The sequence below is a fragment of the Patagioenas fasciata genome, chromosome 1 (genome assembly GCF_037038585.1).
Source record: "Patagioenas fasciata isolate bPatFas1 chromosome 1, bPatFas1.hap1, whole genome shotgun sequence".
Lineage (NCBI taxonomy): Eukaryota > Metazoa > Chordata > Aves > Columbiformes > Columbidae > Patagioenas > Patagioenas fasciata.
In genome coordinates, this window is record NC_092520.1 from 61,831,151 (window position 1) to 61,847,221 (window position 16,071).

Consider the following 16,071-nt stretch of genomic DNA (forward strand, 5'->3'; position numbering starts at 1 on the left):
TTTCTGTTATCCAACATAGCGTGTAAATTAATGCAGCTTTTTGAACTGGATGAAGCTGCACTGTTTTACACCAACCAGGTATCTCGTTCTGTAAGTGCCAAAGCAGGTGCTGCTTTTTACATGCTTTTCCCACTCAGAATGTGGGAATATCTTTGTTAGTACTGTGAATATGTTAGGTAGCCAGATTTAAAAGTGCCATGTAACATTACAGTTTTTATAAAGAAATGCCAGGTTGTGGTTTTTTTTTTTTTTTTTTTTTTTTTGTTGTTGTTTTTGTTGTTATTTAATGAATGCTAAGCTGTTTAACAGTTCATGAGAGCTGTTGAAATTTTCAAATATTTTATCTTTCTAAAATTCAGAACAATTTTAGTTATCTAAGTTAGAACGCAGGTGTTTAATTTTAGTTACAAAGAGGGACTGATACCATATCTTTAGCAAGAACAGACCAAGATTGGAGCTAAAGTGTCACAGGACCCAAGCTAAACAGTGTGTGTTTCAGGTTTTTTTTTTAATCCTTTTAATGACATCAAGATGCTTAAAGAATATTGCTTGGGTGGCAGTCTCAAGTAGATGCATTCTCAGAATCCCAGGTTGCCATTTGTTTAGCCTTCCACATTTTGTTTCCATGCTGTGAAGACTGTAGTCACTCAACACTCAGACGTGTACTCCTTCATTGTTTGAAGTATCATCAAAGTCAACCTGAATGTTTACATAAATAAAGGTGAGCATATATCTTAGTATTTGCAAATTTGTAGTTTTAAACATTATGCAGCATAATTCTGTATCATCTTGTTTGAGATGCTTGCTGCATTTAGCAATGTCAGCAGTTTAGTTGTGTGTGTGTCTTTAATGAGGAGACAAGTTTCAAATTTGCCATACTTTGCAAAATACACAATTCCCAGGGTCCAGGAGTACTTACCTTTCTGAATCACAACAGCAAATATTTATATCATGTGAAAAGTCAAAATACAATATGTATGAGCACAGAGACGAAGTTTTTTGTAGTGCCTATATGAACTTGTATATAGGCATTCAGCTTCACATTCTGGAAATGTGTCCTGATGCGTGATCCAGATTAGAAATTAACATAATCACCCCCAGGCAATGTGAATTACTATCTGAGGTGCACTTTTTTAGGATGACTAGACTCAAAATTTAAATGCCTGAGCAAGTGACTAAAGTTAAGTGACATAAAGCCATAAAAAATGGAAATACAAAGGAAAGCTGTATCAAAATGGCTTCTAAAAAGTGGTATGGAAAAAATATTCCTACATACAGTAAAGTTACTTGGGCACAAATCACCTGCAAGAGGTGGAAGAAAATGACTGTGGCAATCACATTCTTCCTTTCTATTTATATCCCATCACTCTCCCCAACCTCTTAATGTTGTTCAGTGGCTGGTGCTTGTAGTGCCACAAAATAGTCCTTCTCTCACCTTTACAGTGAGAACTGGTGACAATTCAAAGGAAGGAGCTCCTCTTTACTCAGAAATCTCTTTCTCATGCAGGCAGGATCAAGCTCGTAATTGGTGTTGTAATGCAATTGGCATTCTGTTCAGTTGTAAATTGCTACAGTTTTATGAACAGGTGGTTTTGTAGCAATGATTCTTCTCTTTCTAGTAGTTCAGGCTGGACCCTGCCAGTGAAGCAGCTCTACGCTAGCAAGCATCCTTGAAACATTTTTGGTTTGGCTTGGTTTTTTTTCTATTAATTGCAGTCGTAGTGAGTTCTTTTGTCCTGTGCTAATTAATAACCAATGTGATATAATAAAGAGGATCTCTGGTTTTGATATTTCAGTGTTTCATAAAGGTTTTAATAAGCTGTGCTTATATAGAAATGCAGACGTTAAAACCAGATACATACCAACAATCATGTTTACTCTAGTTGTTTTGGTCCAGGGCATCTCATCAAATAAATAATACCCTGTAAGCTTTTTCAGCATTTTGATGGGGACACTGCTAATGATCCAGTGCAATATACCATTACAGTCACAGTCAGCTTATCAAATCACTGTACATAACTGTAACTTGTCATACAGAGTCAAGAACCACATAGAATAGTCTTGTATCTTACGTAATGAGACATAATCTCTTTTGCAGATTGGTTCAGAAGGCAACTTTTCTCCCTACCCAAAAGCTTTTCCTCATGCTACCACACTGCCTCTTGACTGGCATACTCACCCACAGCTCTGGTTGGGATCATGTTTTATATATATCTTCTGCTGTTTGAATGGATCTTGTACAAGGTTCTTGTACAGTGTAATGGTTTGGGCCATTTTCCTCCTATGTGGAAAACAAAAGGACGAGCAAACCTGCTGTACGTTACTCTTTAGGAGGCTCTAATGGCTTCTCTTTTGAGCATGGCTTTAGCTGTCAGTCTCTAAACAGTAACTGTTTACATCTGCCTAATAAGATCGTGAAATTTAGCAGCTATTTTTTCTTGGACATTTTTTGTTTGTTAGTTTTTATTTATTTATTTATTTGCAGCTGAAGCTGTTTCTGCTGTTGGCAATGCTAAATGAGGACAGAGTGGTTGGCGTACTTTAAATGGTAGAGCTTAATCCTGAGGATCGGGCCAACAGAAACTTCAGGCAGTTCGACAAGGAAAGTGCATATTTTCATGCCTGAGGTGATTAACCCCCTGCTCAAAGTGGTACTAGGTGGTCCTCAGAATTTCCTCCAGAAGCATGTCTATAATCCTCTTCTGTTTGCGTCCATCTCTCTCAGGGTGTTAGACAGGAAGCTCTGCCTCTTGTGCTCTTGGTGGTTTCCTGTGCTCATTAGACCCTCTGCCATGGTCAGAGGAGGGGTCTGCCTGGTTCTAAAACGGGGACTGAATGTTTCCTGCCTTGAAGATGAGCATCTGAGAGATTAATTCAGAGAGTTTGCCTTGTCTGCGTCTCTACTATATTGTTATAATCCAGGCTTAGCCTAATGAGACTGCCAACTTGTGGCTATTATATCTGCAGTCAGATACTGATCTTGTGTATCAGGTTCCAGATGTGCTGAGAGAAAAAAACCCATCTGCAACTCATTACTTCTCAGCTGAGACCAGTTCCCAAGTGGGTTAAGAGTCCTCAATCTGCCTGATTTGTTTGGCTCTGACCATATGCTGGAAATCTCTATGTGAGGCCAATTCTAGCAGTAAAGCACTGTTCTTCATGAAACAAATAGATGGGCACTTGTGCAGGTTGAAAGCCATCCTAGTGGAGAGACAGAGGACACTGAGACAGCCACATCCTTCTTGAAACTGGAATCTGGTGGTATGAGCTCATCTTTGCTGTATTCTATTTGACAAAAACATAAAAGGGCATATTATGACACTACAAGGGGTAATGGTTTTAAACTAGAAGAGGGGAGATTCAGGCTCGACATGAGGAAGAATTTTTTACAATGAGAGTGGTACAACGTTGGAACAGGTTGCCCTGAGAGGTGGTAGATGCCCCATCCCTGGAGACATTCAAAGCCAGGCTGAACAGGGCTCTAAGCAACCTAGCCCAGTTGAAGGGAGGTTGGACTGGAGGACCTCTGAATGTCCCTTCCAACCCAAACTATTCTGTGATTCTGTAATTCCATGGTAAAGCTAACTTGTTTGATTTCTCACCCCAAAGGAGCAGAGCACTGTGACAACAAAGGTGTCCTACAGCTTGCACCAGTCTCAGTTGTGATGTGGCAGCAAACACTACCAGTTCCTCCCAAGAGCAGAGCTTGCACATGAGCTAAGCTGAGTAAAAGCAAAGATACAGTTACAGTTGTCAGCAAACAACACTGATTTACAGCTAAGAGTAGAACAACAGCAACAGTTCTCACCCTTGGTTGAGTTTTCTAGCTATAGACAGCAACTTCTGCTGTAGCCTATCAGATGGAGCTCAAGCACATGGCTCCTTCATCTTCATGAAAGACGAGGAAGGAACAGAACAGAGGTAAAACTCTTGTACTGCTGTACTCTTAGCTGCATTGCCGAACACAGTTCAACACAGCAAGCTGGTTTTCCTTCTGAGGCTGTGAGCCTGGCTGGCAGGCACTATACCCAGATTTAGAAGTGTTAGGGTATAAGCTTAGAGTTTTACAAGCCAGAAATACTGTGTAGGCTTAAGGTATGAGTACTGAAATATTTTATACAAAGCAAAAGATACGAAGTTTGCTCATTCCCCAGTCCAGTCATGACAGAAAGGAGATGCAGTTGCAAACTGTCTGGAGCTGAGGGTGGTATGAGCACAGATCTGTTGTTTGGTTAGATGCTTCGAATGCTGGGACTGAAGTGGGGAATAAAGTTACATCTTCTGCAGCTCTACGGAACTACCCTTTCATTTCCTTGTCTTTTCTGACGTTCTCAGAAATGAAACATAGCATTTAAGGTCAAATGGAAAATTTTGTTTTATACAGAAGGAGTTGTTGGCTCTTGATGTGCAAAAAGAAAGAAAGGGTTTGTGTTTTGGCTTAATGCAAGCCAATACTTGCTTCCAGTTTTTAAATTTGATAACTTGTTTTCTTCTAACTAGAAGGGCAAGCTAAGAAAGGAACAGAAATTATAGGGAGGGAGAGGGTAGTCTTTGTTAAAATAAGTTGACTGAACTTGACCTGGAGAATTGTATTCTGTGTCTGCTTCTGTCGTGGAGTTTCTCAGCAAGACACTGTGGGCACTTTTTTGCACGAATCTGTGCTCCTCAGTTTTGGGAAGTCTGGTGTGAGACCTTGAGTTCTAATTCATAGTGAGTACATATAATATATAATAGAATAGAATATATCATTTATAATATAACATATTATAACAAATAAATAATAAAGTAATAGATTTAATTTATAGAGTGATTGGCATGCAGAGCTAGGATTATCACTTTGATAGTATTTTACTATGGTAGTATGGTATATAACAGTTTATATAATACTATGCCTTCAAAGCAAAACAAAAAATTTCAAGAAAATAATGTAGAATTCTTGAATCAGGACACCCAAAATTAGTGATTTAAAAAGAAAACAATTGGCTTTCTGTTCTTCAGTAGAGAATGTAGATAAGAATGCCCCTTTATCCCGCTATTTTAAATGAAAATAAATAAATATTTGTGAAGCATTTATGTGCTATTATGATGTGAGCTTAACAAAAGCCTGTCAGGAAATTATTAATTATGTTTTCAGAGCAGGGTTTGAATGGTATTCAGTAGATTAGACATATGTCAAGCAACATGGAGAAAAGAAAGTGGTCATTTAGTCAGCACCTTCTCAGCTAGTGCCCTGAATGAGGTAGGAGTCCTTTGATGTAATTACAGATTTAGCAAAATGGGTAGTTAAAAGCAGACCTAATTAAAGGTCCACAGTTGTGCTTAATTTTGGTATTTCTTAACTGCCCAGGGTGACTTAAGTCTACATTGCCTTCAAGAGCTCTTCCATCAAACTAAGGAGAGAAAACCTCTCTCATCTGGGCTTCTGGCAGTCCTTGAAATTACAAATTTGGGCACTTCGCTCCAATATGAAGAAAATTATTGTACGTAAAGTAGAACATGAGAATCAAAGTGGTTGGGTGCTCTCCAACCACCACATCAAAGGGTCTTAGGATAGTCTAGTGGGTACATTGTTGATGTGGAAGATGTGGATTCACATCCAAGGACTCAGATAATAAAATTATTGGAAAATCCCCATGTCTTCTTTTGTAACAGAACTGTCCCCTGAAAAGCAGTCAGCAGCAAGAAGTCTCTTATGGTCTTCACTCTCACAGGAAAAGAGAACATACTGGAAAAGAACATCACTGTTCTTGCGATGACAGTAAAAACACCAGATTTAATGGCAACAACAAAAGAGGAATCTGACTTAATGTTATGAACGATAGGATTAACTGAATCAAAGACAAATTTGTGATCGGCTTTCTACACAAAGGTTTCAGTATCTGATGGTTTCATTAGAAGATTCCATTTGGATGGCTCTGTACAATGCAAAAAACCCAAACCAAAACAAAAAAATCATACACATAGTTAGGAGTCTGAAATGACTTTGATGTTTTTTATAGGTAGTTGCCTGAGTATCTATTGCATGCTAATAGACTCACTATAATTATGATATGGTTATTTTTCTTCTCACTGAATAACAGGAATTTGCTAACCTAAAGCAAGATGAAAATTAATAAAAAGGAAGCATGGGCATCAGACTAGCATTTCTCTGCATAATAGTCTGTTGTTTGTAAGGAAATGCAAGCCACTTGTATTATATTGAATTATTTAGATATTTTGCCCGTCTCACATTTGAACTTTTAGACCTCTTTCTGTTCACATTTGTTTACATGAACTGAGTTAGCTTTTAAAAAATGCATCAGTGATTTAATGGAATTAGTTATGTGTTGTTTCCAAAAAGTAATTGATAATGATATATACTCTCTGTAGTCAGCATTGGTTGAGTAAGAGGAACTCACATGATAGACTTACACACAGTTAGAAAGGACAATAAGAAAAGTGGTGGAGGTTTCATGGCACATTTGAAAACACGCCGTTGCATGAGCTAAACATGTTTGTCTTTAATTTCTTACAGGCTGTTTCCAGCTATGTAATGTTTTTCGGTCCCATGAGATGGAAATTGAGCAGTGCTTGCTGGAGTCCCTCCCTCTTGGCCAGCGGCAGCGGCTGGTGAAGCGGATGCGCTGCGACCAAATAAAGGCGTATTACGAACGAGAAAAAGCTTTCCAGAAACGGGAGGGCTACGTGAAAAAACTGAAACATGGAAAGAATCATCAAGTTCGTTTTAATCTTGCTGATATGATACAGGATGCAATTATACGTCATGATGATAAAGAAGGTACTCAGTAATGTTGAACTACTTTTTTGTTTTGTATAGCTCGAAGTTTTAGGGGAAAAGCTTCCCTGTTCTGCTTATGCATATTTAGGAAAAATACAATTCACATTATGGTAATCATAAAGTGACTCTCGTGATAGAATATATAGGTATGCATTGCACACAACGTATCATAGCTTGTTACTGAAATCAACAAGGTATAGACAAACCTTCAGAAACCTAATGGATTTAGTCTGAGGCTAATATATGTATAAACAAAAATATGTCAAACCCAGTAAGGACCACAATCATCATTATGTGTGACCTCTTATATACCTACACAAGCTACAGAATTTAACAAAAGTTACTTTGAAAATTAATTCTCAATTGTAGCCAAAATCTGAAGTAATGAGTGCTGCTATTAGTGACATTGGCCTGACTAGAGCAACAAGATGGTGTTTGACCCATAGTCACACCATATATTGGGTCATCTTTCTGGTTGTGAAATGATGTTTATATCCTTTTGAAATATATAACCACATTTTAGGGGTTCTGTTTCTAGTTTCCTGGCATTGTTTGTCTCTCTGGTGCAACCAATAGCAATCTGAGGAATTTTGTAATTTACTCCTCAAAATGAGTCCAAACCTTGCACTAAGGATCTCTCTAGTTTTGGAAGTCCCCAGGAATCCCCATACTGTTGTGTGGGAGGGATATAAGAAAAGAGCTGATTCAATGCTTTTAGCAACCCCTTTGCAAACAGATTTTATGGCAGCTCTTTGTAATCTCATTAGCACAAAACTACCTGAATAAGGGAGGCTCTGAAATAAAAAAAACATTGCATGAATGAATTGGGAAGTTTCTCCTAATTTTTATTGTTTTGATTAGGTATGGGATTTTTACTCTTGAATCTTCATTTTAATGGGCATTTGCTCTAACTATCATAACTATCATTGAGGTGTAGTCCTACATATTTATATCTATACAGGAAATGAATCAAAGAGCTCTTCTCTTCAAATGAGTGCCCAGGGCATCATTTATATTAATAAGTAAGTTAAAAATAAGATTCACAACCTTTCATTCCACTCCACTAGTGTGTAAAAGTACAGGGATTGTAAGTGAAGAACTTCTTCTTCCATACTCCTATAGTTCCCAACCTTCTCTAAAAACCAAGCAGAATGCTACATATGACTTTTAGCATTCTGCAAAAGTCAGATACATAAGGCTATTTTTGACATGCTGAAGAAATGTAGGTTGCTCACTGGAGTGGTGCTGGGGCATCAGCAGTCTTTTGTGGTGTCCATACTTGGCCTTGAGCTGCACCTGGATCAGACATAAAGTTTAGCAACTGCTGTGACTGAATAGCATAAGTAAAAAGGGAAGGTACCTCAGGCAGAAGAAAGTAAGGTGGGGGAAAAACAGGGATGGTGTCCCGCACTCAGTACAGATAAAATAGGACCCCAAAAGCAAGGAGCTCAAACAGCCTACAGACAATCCTGGTAGGACTAACGACACTATCCTGAATTTGATGCCTGTGATCCTTTCACAGGACCATGAAAAAATGTGATTGTTGTCTTTAAGCAGCGCGGGAACCTGCAAATGTCTGTCTGTTACCAGGTGTTCCCAGAACTTGTTCGCTTTGAGCTGAATAATGGTATACTAAGAAATGTTTTTATGTGAGCCAATAAAAACAAACAAAAAAACCCCAAACAAACAAACAAATTAAAAAATTGAAACTCATGACATAAAAGCTGCTCTCCTACTCTTGATGCGGAGTAGAACATCCAACCATAACTCTTGCGTGAATATATCTATGTTAGGATTTCAGTTCAAATTAAACATATGCTTTTGTAGTATATATCATATCCACTTATTGGGTTTGCTCTTGCTTTATGGAGCAGGCAAACTAGATTCCTTTCAGACAAAACTGAACTGGAAGATGAGCTCTGGAAGCACACCTAGGGCCACCATACATTAACGTGTTTTCAGACTGTAAAGCCAGGCTAGACATAAGTTGAAGTAATCCCACTGAAACAGGTATAGGTGGGGAAGTTAGGCTTTTGGCACCACCTGTTTCTCTTGTCTATTTATTAATATTTCAGTTGTGTCAGCATTCATCATTCATATTACACTTCACTATGTACTCATGGATATATAGAACCAATAAGCTAATTGTGATGAAGCCTGAGTATCCTCCACCTCACTGCAGGTTCACATCAGTGTTATCTGTACAGCTGGAGTAAATACAGCTCTGGTGTGAAAAACTATTGAACCTTCTTCTTCACTGGGTCCTAAGGCAGAAATAACTGCAATGTAAGGCTGCAGATGGGAATAAGCACACATTTCCTGACTCTTCAAATGTCACATCATCTCTTCAGCTCCCTGTCTTTGGTAAAAATGGCCTGGGGGATTGCTAAATAGGTTGTAATACTGGCTTGAGCAAACAAAGGTGGGAGACAGGTTTTAACTGCCTGTCAGCCTTCCTTTCTTCCAGTAAAACCATGTCTGGTCTTCAGAATCTGGCTTTTACTGCACGGTGCGCTCAGTAGCCAAAAGCATTCCCAAATAAACTCAGCCTGAATATAGGGAAGCAAATTTAGTAATAAATATTTTAAAAATGCTTCTCTTTGGAAAAGCTCCGCATTGTATATTTTGGAATAAATGCTGAAAGTAATCAAGATGAGAACAAAACTGGGAGAAATTATAGAGTGATTAAAACAGAGGAAATGGAAGACCTATGAGAGTGATAAAGCAATGCTCACATCTGAACAAGTTTGAATGCAGCTGGTAATAATTCAGCAAAAAACAATACCCGTTCCATAGGTGTAGATGACAGCTAGAGAGGAATGCTTTACAGTTCTGTGAAGGGAATAGAAAAAGTGTAGTATAAAAACTGGAAAGAGGATGCAACAGTAGAAGAGGCTAGAAGTAGCTTTCCAAGTGAGTCCAGGAGCTCATTTCTTACAGAATATTGTAAACTATATAGACTGGACAGCACATTTGGAAATAGTGAGGAGTAGTCTGGTGTAGTAGGTGAGATAAATTGGATAACATGCATATATGTATAGATGAATTTATGATGTGGCTAGTGCAGAGACACTTCACATGTGAGTCTGATTGGAATTTCACTCTTAAGAATTCATTGTCTTTGTTACTCATGAAGAATGCAATATATATTCTCCAAGATTACTATAGCAGCTGCTACTGGGCAAAAAAATGCATCTCTGACACTGCATACTAATAGGTATAATCATTTGTTGGCATTAAAATTCATTTTAGAATGGTCTTCTAGAAATTTTTACCAGTGACCTGCTTTGTCTGAAGTTTAGAAATGAAATATATGCACACTATATTTCTCACAAAGTCGAATCTTATATTTTTTTTTGTTTGTTTGGAGGCTTTTTTTTTTTTTTAAAGTATATCTCTAGTTGTTCCGAACTGAAATTTTATCTTCTATCTGACCCGGGGAGACTGAAGGGAAGTCCTCCTCTTTCTCCCTACAGCTATCTGCAATTCTTCTTTTTTTAAAGTAATATCCTGTCTAGTGCTGCTGGTGGGCCACTTTCACCCTTACTACTAGCAGTGAGCATTTTGAGAGATTTTGCAACTGTAATTCACAGTGATGACATGCATAGAAGCAGAGGCTGGTGAATAAGTGAGTGCACTGTATTTTCTGACACTAGTTTCATACATCTGTACTGCTGGCAAGGGAATATCTGTAGTTCGTTTGCCTTTAAATCCTATATAGCTTTTTTCTGTGGGAAGTTAAATCCCTATTAATAATGGACAGCAGGACATTTGTCCTGCTAGAATCAGTCATATAATTTCACTGCAAATAGGAAGATGTAGTCAAGCTAGCTCCTCATCCCATTACTTCCCACTGTGCAAGAGGCATGTTTGCACCTAGGCTTGGCATTAGCCTGGGCTCACATTTTCTTCTCTAATACATATACTCCAGCATTTGCTGAGCCTGCATATCAGCTTGGACTCATGTACAAGTAGTTAGGAAATGAACTGAGCAATCAGGAAATAAGCCGAGAGAATCTGAGCATGAGTTTCTGCTTCAAATACAAGATAGTCACGCCAAACAGATCTTGGTACTTTGGATGCTTGAGAATGAGGGATATGCATCCTTCCTGAAGCCATGGTGGAGTTACTGCCACTGACAACACTGGGAAACAGTGACAGCTTTGAAAGAGGTGGTTTTTTGAGCATGAACTGATACATAAACTTGCCATAATGAAAACAGTAGCTCAAAGTGAATGTGACAGTCCTGTACCTGAAATCTAAGAAGGGGAGGAAAATAAAGCACTGGGTTTAGTTTGAGTCATCATTTGGTATTTTTTGTAACCCAGCCTTTCAGAAATCCTGCAATATTACTGAAATTGTAGAACTGTCAGAAATTATGTACATGCAGTATCTTTTGTTATGAAAACTCTTTAAGTTGTAAGGTAGTGGAGATGCATGGCATAAGGTCTGCCACACTAGCAGGGTGTGGAAGGTCAGGGTAGGAAGTCCGGAGAGCCACCAACTCAATCCTGAAGCAAAAGAGGTAATCCTGTGAAAATCAGCATTTCAAAAAGGAAATGCAGACTCTCTTAATTTAATTAAAGCCCTTTGCATCATTTTGATGGGCAATATGCTGATTCTGTGGCAGCACTGTGAGTCTAAATAGCCACAATACCAAAGTGAGTGAGTATTAGTACCAGTGCTGCATCTGTAATAGTGATTCTTGGTCCTTTCTGCTGAGGTTGAGCCTGACTGCGTTTTATTCAGCCCTCCTCAACTCTGCTTGGGCTTCTTACTAACCCTGCAGTGACCCTTTGCCTTTAGCGGTAGGATGTGGTGTCTGGGGACAACATTACCCTCCCTTCTCTCACCAGGGGATGCATGCAAAAGTTCATTTAAAAGCAGAAGATCATAGAATCATAGAATAGTTTGGGTTGGAAGGGACCTTCAAAGATCATCTAGTCCAACCCCCTGCAATGAGCAGGGACATCTGCAACTAGATCAGGTTGCTCAGAGCCCCATCCAGCCTGGCCTGGAATGTCTCCAGGGATGGGGCATCTACCACCTCTCTGGGCAGCCTGGGGCAGTACTGAAAAAAATTATAAAAACTTCTTCATGTCTAGCCTGGATCTCCCCTCTTCCTCTGCAGGGGAAAAAAAGGGATCCCATCTCACTTCTCCATGCTCATGATAACAGTACCTCTAGGTATTTGAATTATTTAATGCTATTGGGAGAGGTAGTAGCATCATGATATCCAAAAGGATTGGAATAATCAATATAATGGAAAGTTGCAGGTGGCTGCTGGTGTGGTGTGTTGTTTTTTTTTTTTTTTTTTTTTTTGGTTTTGTTTTGTTTTGTTTTGTTTTGTTTTTTTGTGAACACTGTATGAGGTACAATATTATGATAAATTTTAGTTACATGAATTAAAAGGGTATGTAAGGAAGCAGAAAGGGGGTACAGGTGGAGCTGGTGCTAGGGTGTAATTTGCATTCTAACAACTTTGGGTCATAAAAAGGGCCCAGGGGAAAAGAGAGCAAAATCTGTTCAAAAGAAGAACGTGTCTTTAGTTTGAGGTGGCAGATGAGCTGGCTATTAGCTTCTGGTAGTTAAGAGAGTGTGTCAAAGATGTTATAGTGACCATCCCTATTCACAGAAAAAAAGTATAAAAGCGATTTGAAACAGAAAACCGTGGCTGAAACTGAGATGAAGTACACCACATTTTTTCGTATTTCCTTGCATTGTTTCCGAATCTTCTGACCTCTTATTTTTTCATCTTCTTACAATAGGCTTGCTTATGCTTTACTGTTGTCTCTTTTCTCAGTACAGACAGCTTGGCTGGTTACAGACAAGTTGTTCTGGAAAACATTGGGTTGCACTGCTTGTTGTCTGGGAAACATACTGGGCCAAACTTGCAGATCCTCAGAAACCAGGCTTAAGAGTTGCCAGCAAGCTTTGTAAAAAGCTGGCAGAGGCAGGACGTGGGCAGCAGTGACAGGTTTCTGAATGTAGGACTCCATTATCTCAAGCTGTTGTCAGGTAGGAAGAAACTGGAGAAGGAGGCTGGGGAACAATGACTACTGAGAGTATGTAAAGTGGACTGTTAATTGCAAACATTTTTATAATTAAGAAGAGTGGGAATATACTCAGTTAACCTGTCTGCCCTTGAGATTCTGACTTTCAGTTTACCTTTTTAGATGTTTGATGACATCTCTTCATCTCAAACTGACTGCAGGCAGCTTTTATGATTTTTGCCTGTTGCATGTGCTTGGATGAGTGGTTATGAAGTGAGGCTCTGAGCATAGCAATATCTTATTTTTAAAATTCACCAAAGCCTTGGGTGAGGATTGCTCTTTTGTGTGTCAGTAGTTCAGAGGCATCTTTGCTACTAGACAAGACTGGAAGATAAGAGAATATGTTTACTGGAGACAGAGAATTGCAGTCGATTTACAGAAAGACAAGGTAATAAAATATGTTGTTGTACTAAATATTTAGGAAAGAGGTGAAAAATAGTTGTAGCATTAAATCTGCCAAATGGAGTGTTTATCATTAAGCCAGAGTTTCCTTAAATTATACAGAAAACCCCCCATCTTCAGTAAAAAAAAAAGTCTCTTGAAAAGATAAGGACCTCAGTGTGAAAGTCCAGATCAGTCTTCTGCTCCATCCCAAATTAAAATAATCCACTCTTGTTTACTTCCACCTTCAAAAATCTTCTGCCTTGTTTCTTATGCTTAATATTTAATGTCAGCTTCTTCAATTTCCTTCTCCCAAAGGTACTTTAATTAGCATTTCTTTTGTATTCTGTTTGTCTCAGCTACAGCCTTTTGAAGAGGCAGGGGTAAAAGTTTAAAAGTGGTATTATGAGAAATATTTTAGTACATATATAACCTTGTTATACATGTATTACACCAAGAGGATTAAAACCAGAAATAAAAACACGGTTGGTGAATTGGCATTAGGTTGTGTCAGATGAGTAGTTTTTTCCAGTTTTCTGTGTACTGTTGATTTTAAATTCTCTTTTGGGAAAGCTTCTCACTTTCACCAGTCCTTCCAACCCTGAGAGGATAAAATGGCAAACAGTTGCGGTGTGCTTGATATGCAAATGTAAACCTTCATGACAAAGGAAAGCCTTCAAAATAAAATTAAAAGAAAAAAAAAAATTGTGTCAAAACATATAATAATAGGAAATGAGATGAATTACACTGATTAGTAATTTGCTTCATAGTGATATTGTGAAGAGAGACAAAAACAATTAATAATTTAATCTAATCTCAGTTTGGGGAGTTTAAACCACAGGATTGTTAAGGGCAATAGAAACAGAACTGCAGGGCAGCTAAAATGTATTTGAGGGATTACGTACTCTGTATTTCCTTGCTTTGGCATGCTCAGTCTTTTTAAAATGCAAACCACAAATGCTTTGTTTCAGGATTGTGCTAGAATTATTTAATATATTTTAGTTTTACATTACTATTTACTCTCACTCTAAACTTCATCTAAACTTTCTTTTTTCCCTCTACTGGGAAAGCATATGAAATTCAGTATATGTGTAATAGCAGGGAGGTTTGCCAATACAGAGCTATTCTGGATTCTACAGTTAGTTTCCTTTGAATCAGATTAGAAATCTATACATTAGATGATCATAGAATCGTAGAATGATAAACTAAACGTGCCTATTGGCAAATTCTGATTTACTAGATTTACTAGAATGTTGATTTACTAGAAACTATTGTAGAAGAAATCACAATAAATATGTATGATAATTTATATAATTTAATAGCTATTGTCCAATCTGTAAGATACATGAATACCAGACACTGAGTAGGAAAGTCGATAGACTATCCAGAGCACATGAAATTAGTAAAGTGCACACAATTTTGTGTGAAAGAGGCTCTTGGAAATAAACATTTATACTGTAAATGAATATATCTACAAGGCAGATAAATAGAAGTATTCTGTATTGGGAACTCATATGTCTGTAACTTTTGAACACACTAACACGGCTGACTGTCAGACATGCTGCCGTTGATTTAATCAGCTCTGTATATAGAAAAATTAAGCATCAATCAACCATTTCAGTCCACCCACTGAGGAAGAAGCTGTTTTGCAGGCCCAGAACGTAGAGGCGCATTTCAAACCAGAGCAAGCCTTCAATCCTATAGGTTCCGCATGGCTGTTAACCTTGTTTAGCTCCATGTGTGCTGAATTCAGCAACACAAGGCGTCCTTTTTGTTATGACACAGGGAAACATAATGCCTTTAGTTATTGGGTAACAGATGTTAAGTAATTAAAGCAGCCCATTTCAAAAGCAATCATAAAATCACAGGGAGATGAAATTTGAATACATTTGAATTCTTACAGGATTCCATATGTGCTTTTTGGTTTTTTTGTCCATGTGTTTACATTTTTAGTAATTTGGTAAAGCTGAGATGAGAACTGAATGTTAAACCATTTTTTGTCAGTAAAAATACATATTATTCCTAATAAACAACATTTATTTAATTGGAAAAAGTAAAACTCACAAAAAAATTTATAACATATCAAAAAAGTGAAGGATAGGCTCAATAGCGTAGATTTTATCTAGCGATTTTGTTCTCTCTGTGGACAACCTAACCACAGGAGTGTCTTTCTTCCCTGGTTAGTTTTATCTTAGCCCTGAAGTCTCCTTGTTTTGTTTCTGCACATGCCCAGAACTACTTTGATTTAAGCAGCTATCTTCTACCCATACCAACTAGAGAACTAAAGACAATGCATCCCTCCGTTTTTGGTTTCCCCACTAATAGGGGGATTCACACCAAATGTAATTCATCTGTCTTATCATCAAATGGAGTTAGACCTTCCTCCTTTTCTCCACAGAACAGAGGTTGGGGCTCCTGGGGCTTGCTTCAAGAGCCGTTTCAGGTTTGCACATTCCTCTTTCCCACTGCCCGTTCTCTCCTCTGCTCTCCCTGGCTCCACACCTCAAGTCTGTCCAGCAATGTCCACCTGGCATGGATTTCTACTGGGGAAACGTCCTGAGAGGCAAATTGAATCTGGGTGGTCTGGTTTATAGTATAATAAATTGTAGGAAGTTGACTGCATAGTAAGCTACTGTACAAAAACCCTGATGTTGTCATCAGAGAATCATAGAATAGTTTTGGTTGGAAGAAGACCTTCAAAGGTCATTTAGTCCAAACCCCCTGCAAGGAGTAGGGACATCTTCATCCAGGTCAGGTTGCTCAGAGCCCTGTCCAGCCTGGCCTCTACTACAGGACTGTATACTAGACTATTTGCAGCTTCGTTTCACATGTTGAAGCTCTAAATAAATCAAGACAGAG

At 38.3% G+C, this 16,071-nt stretch overlaps 1 protein-coding gene across 3 annotated transcripts in view; it reads left to right on the forward strand.

Annotated features, from left to right (window-relative positions):
• The window catches only part of MYO16 (myosin XVI), a 377,675-nt gene that overhangs the window by 93,281 nt on the left and 268,323 nt on the right, over positions 1–16,071 (forward strand). For all 3 annotated transcript variants that reach the window (XM_071807296.1, XM_071807294.1, XM_065829663.2), the window contains exon 2: positions 6,515–6,778. In XM_071807296.1, coding sequence (XP_071663397.1) covers positions 6,553–6,778 — 226 coding nt within the window. In that variant the 5' untranslated portion in view covers positions 6,515–6,552. The remainder of the gene's footprint in view (positions 1–6,514; positions 6,779–16,071) is intronic.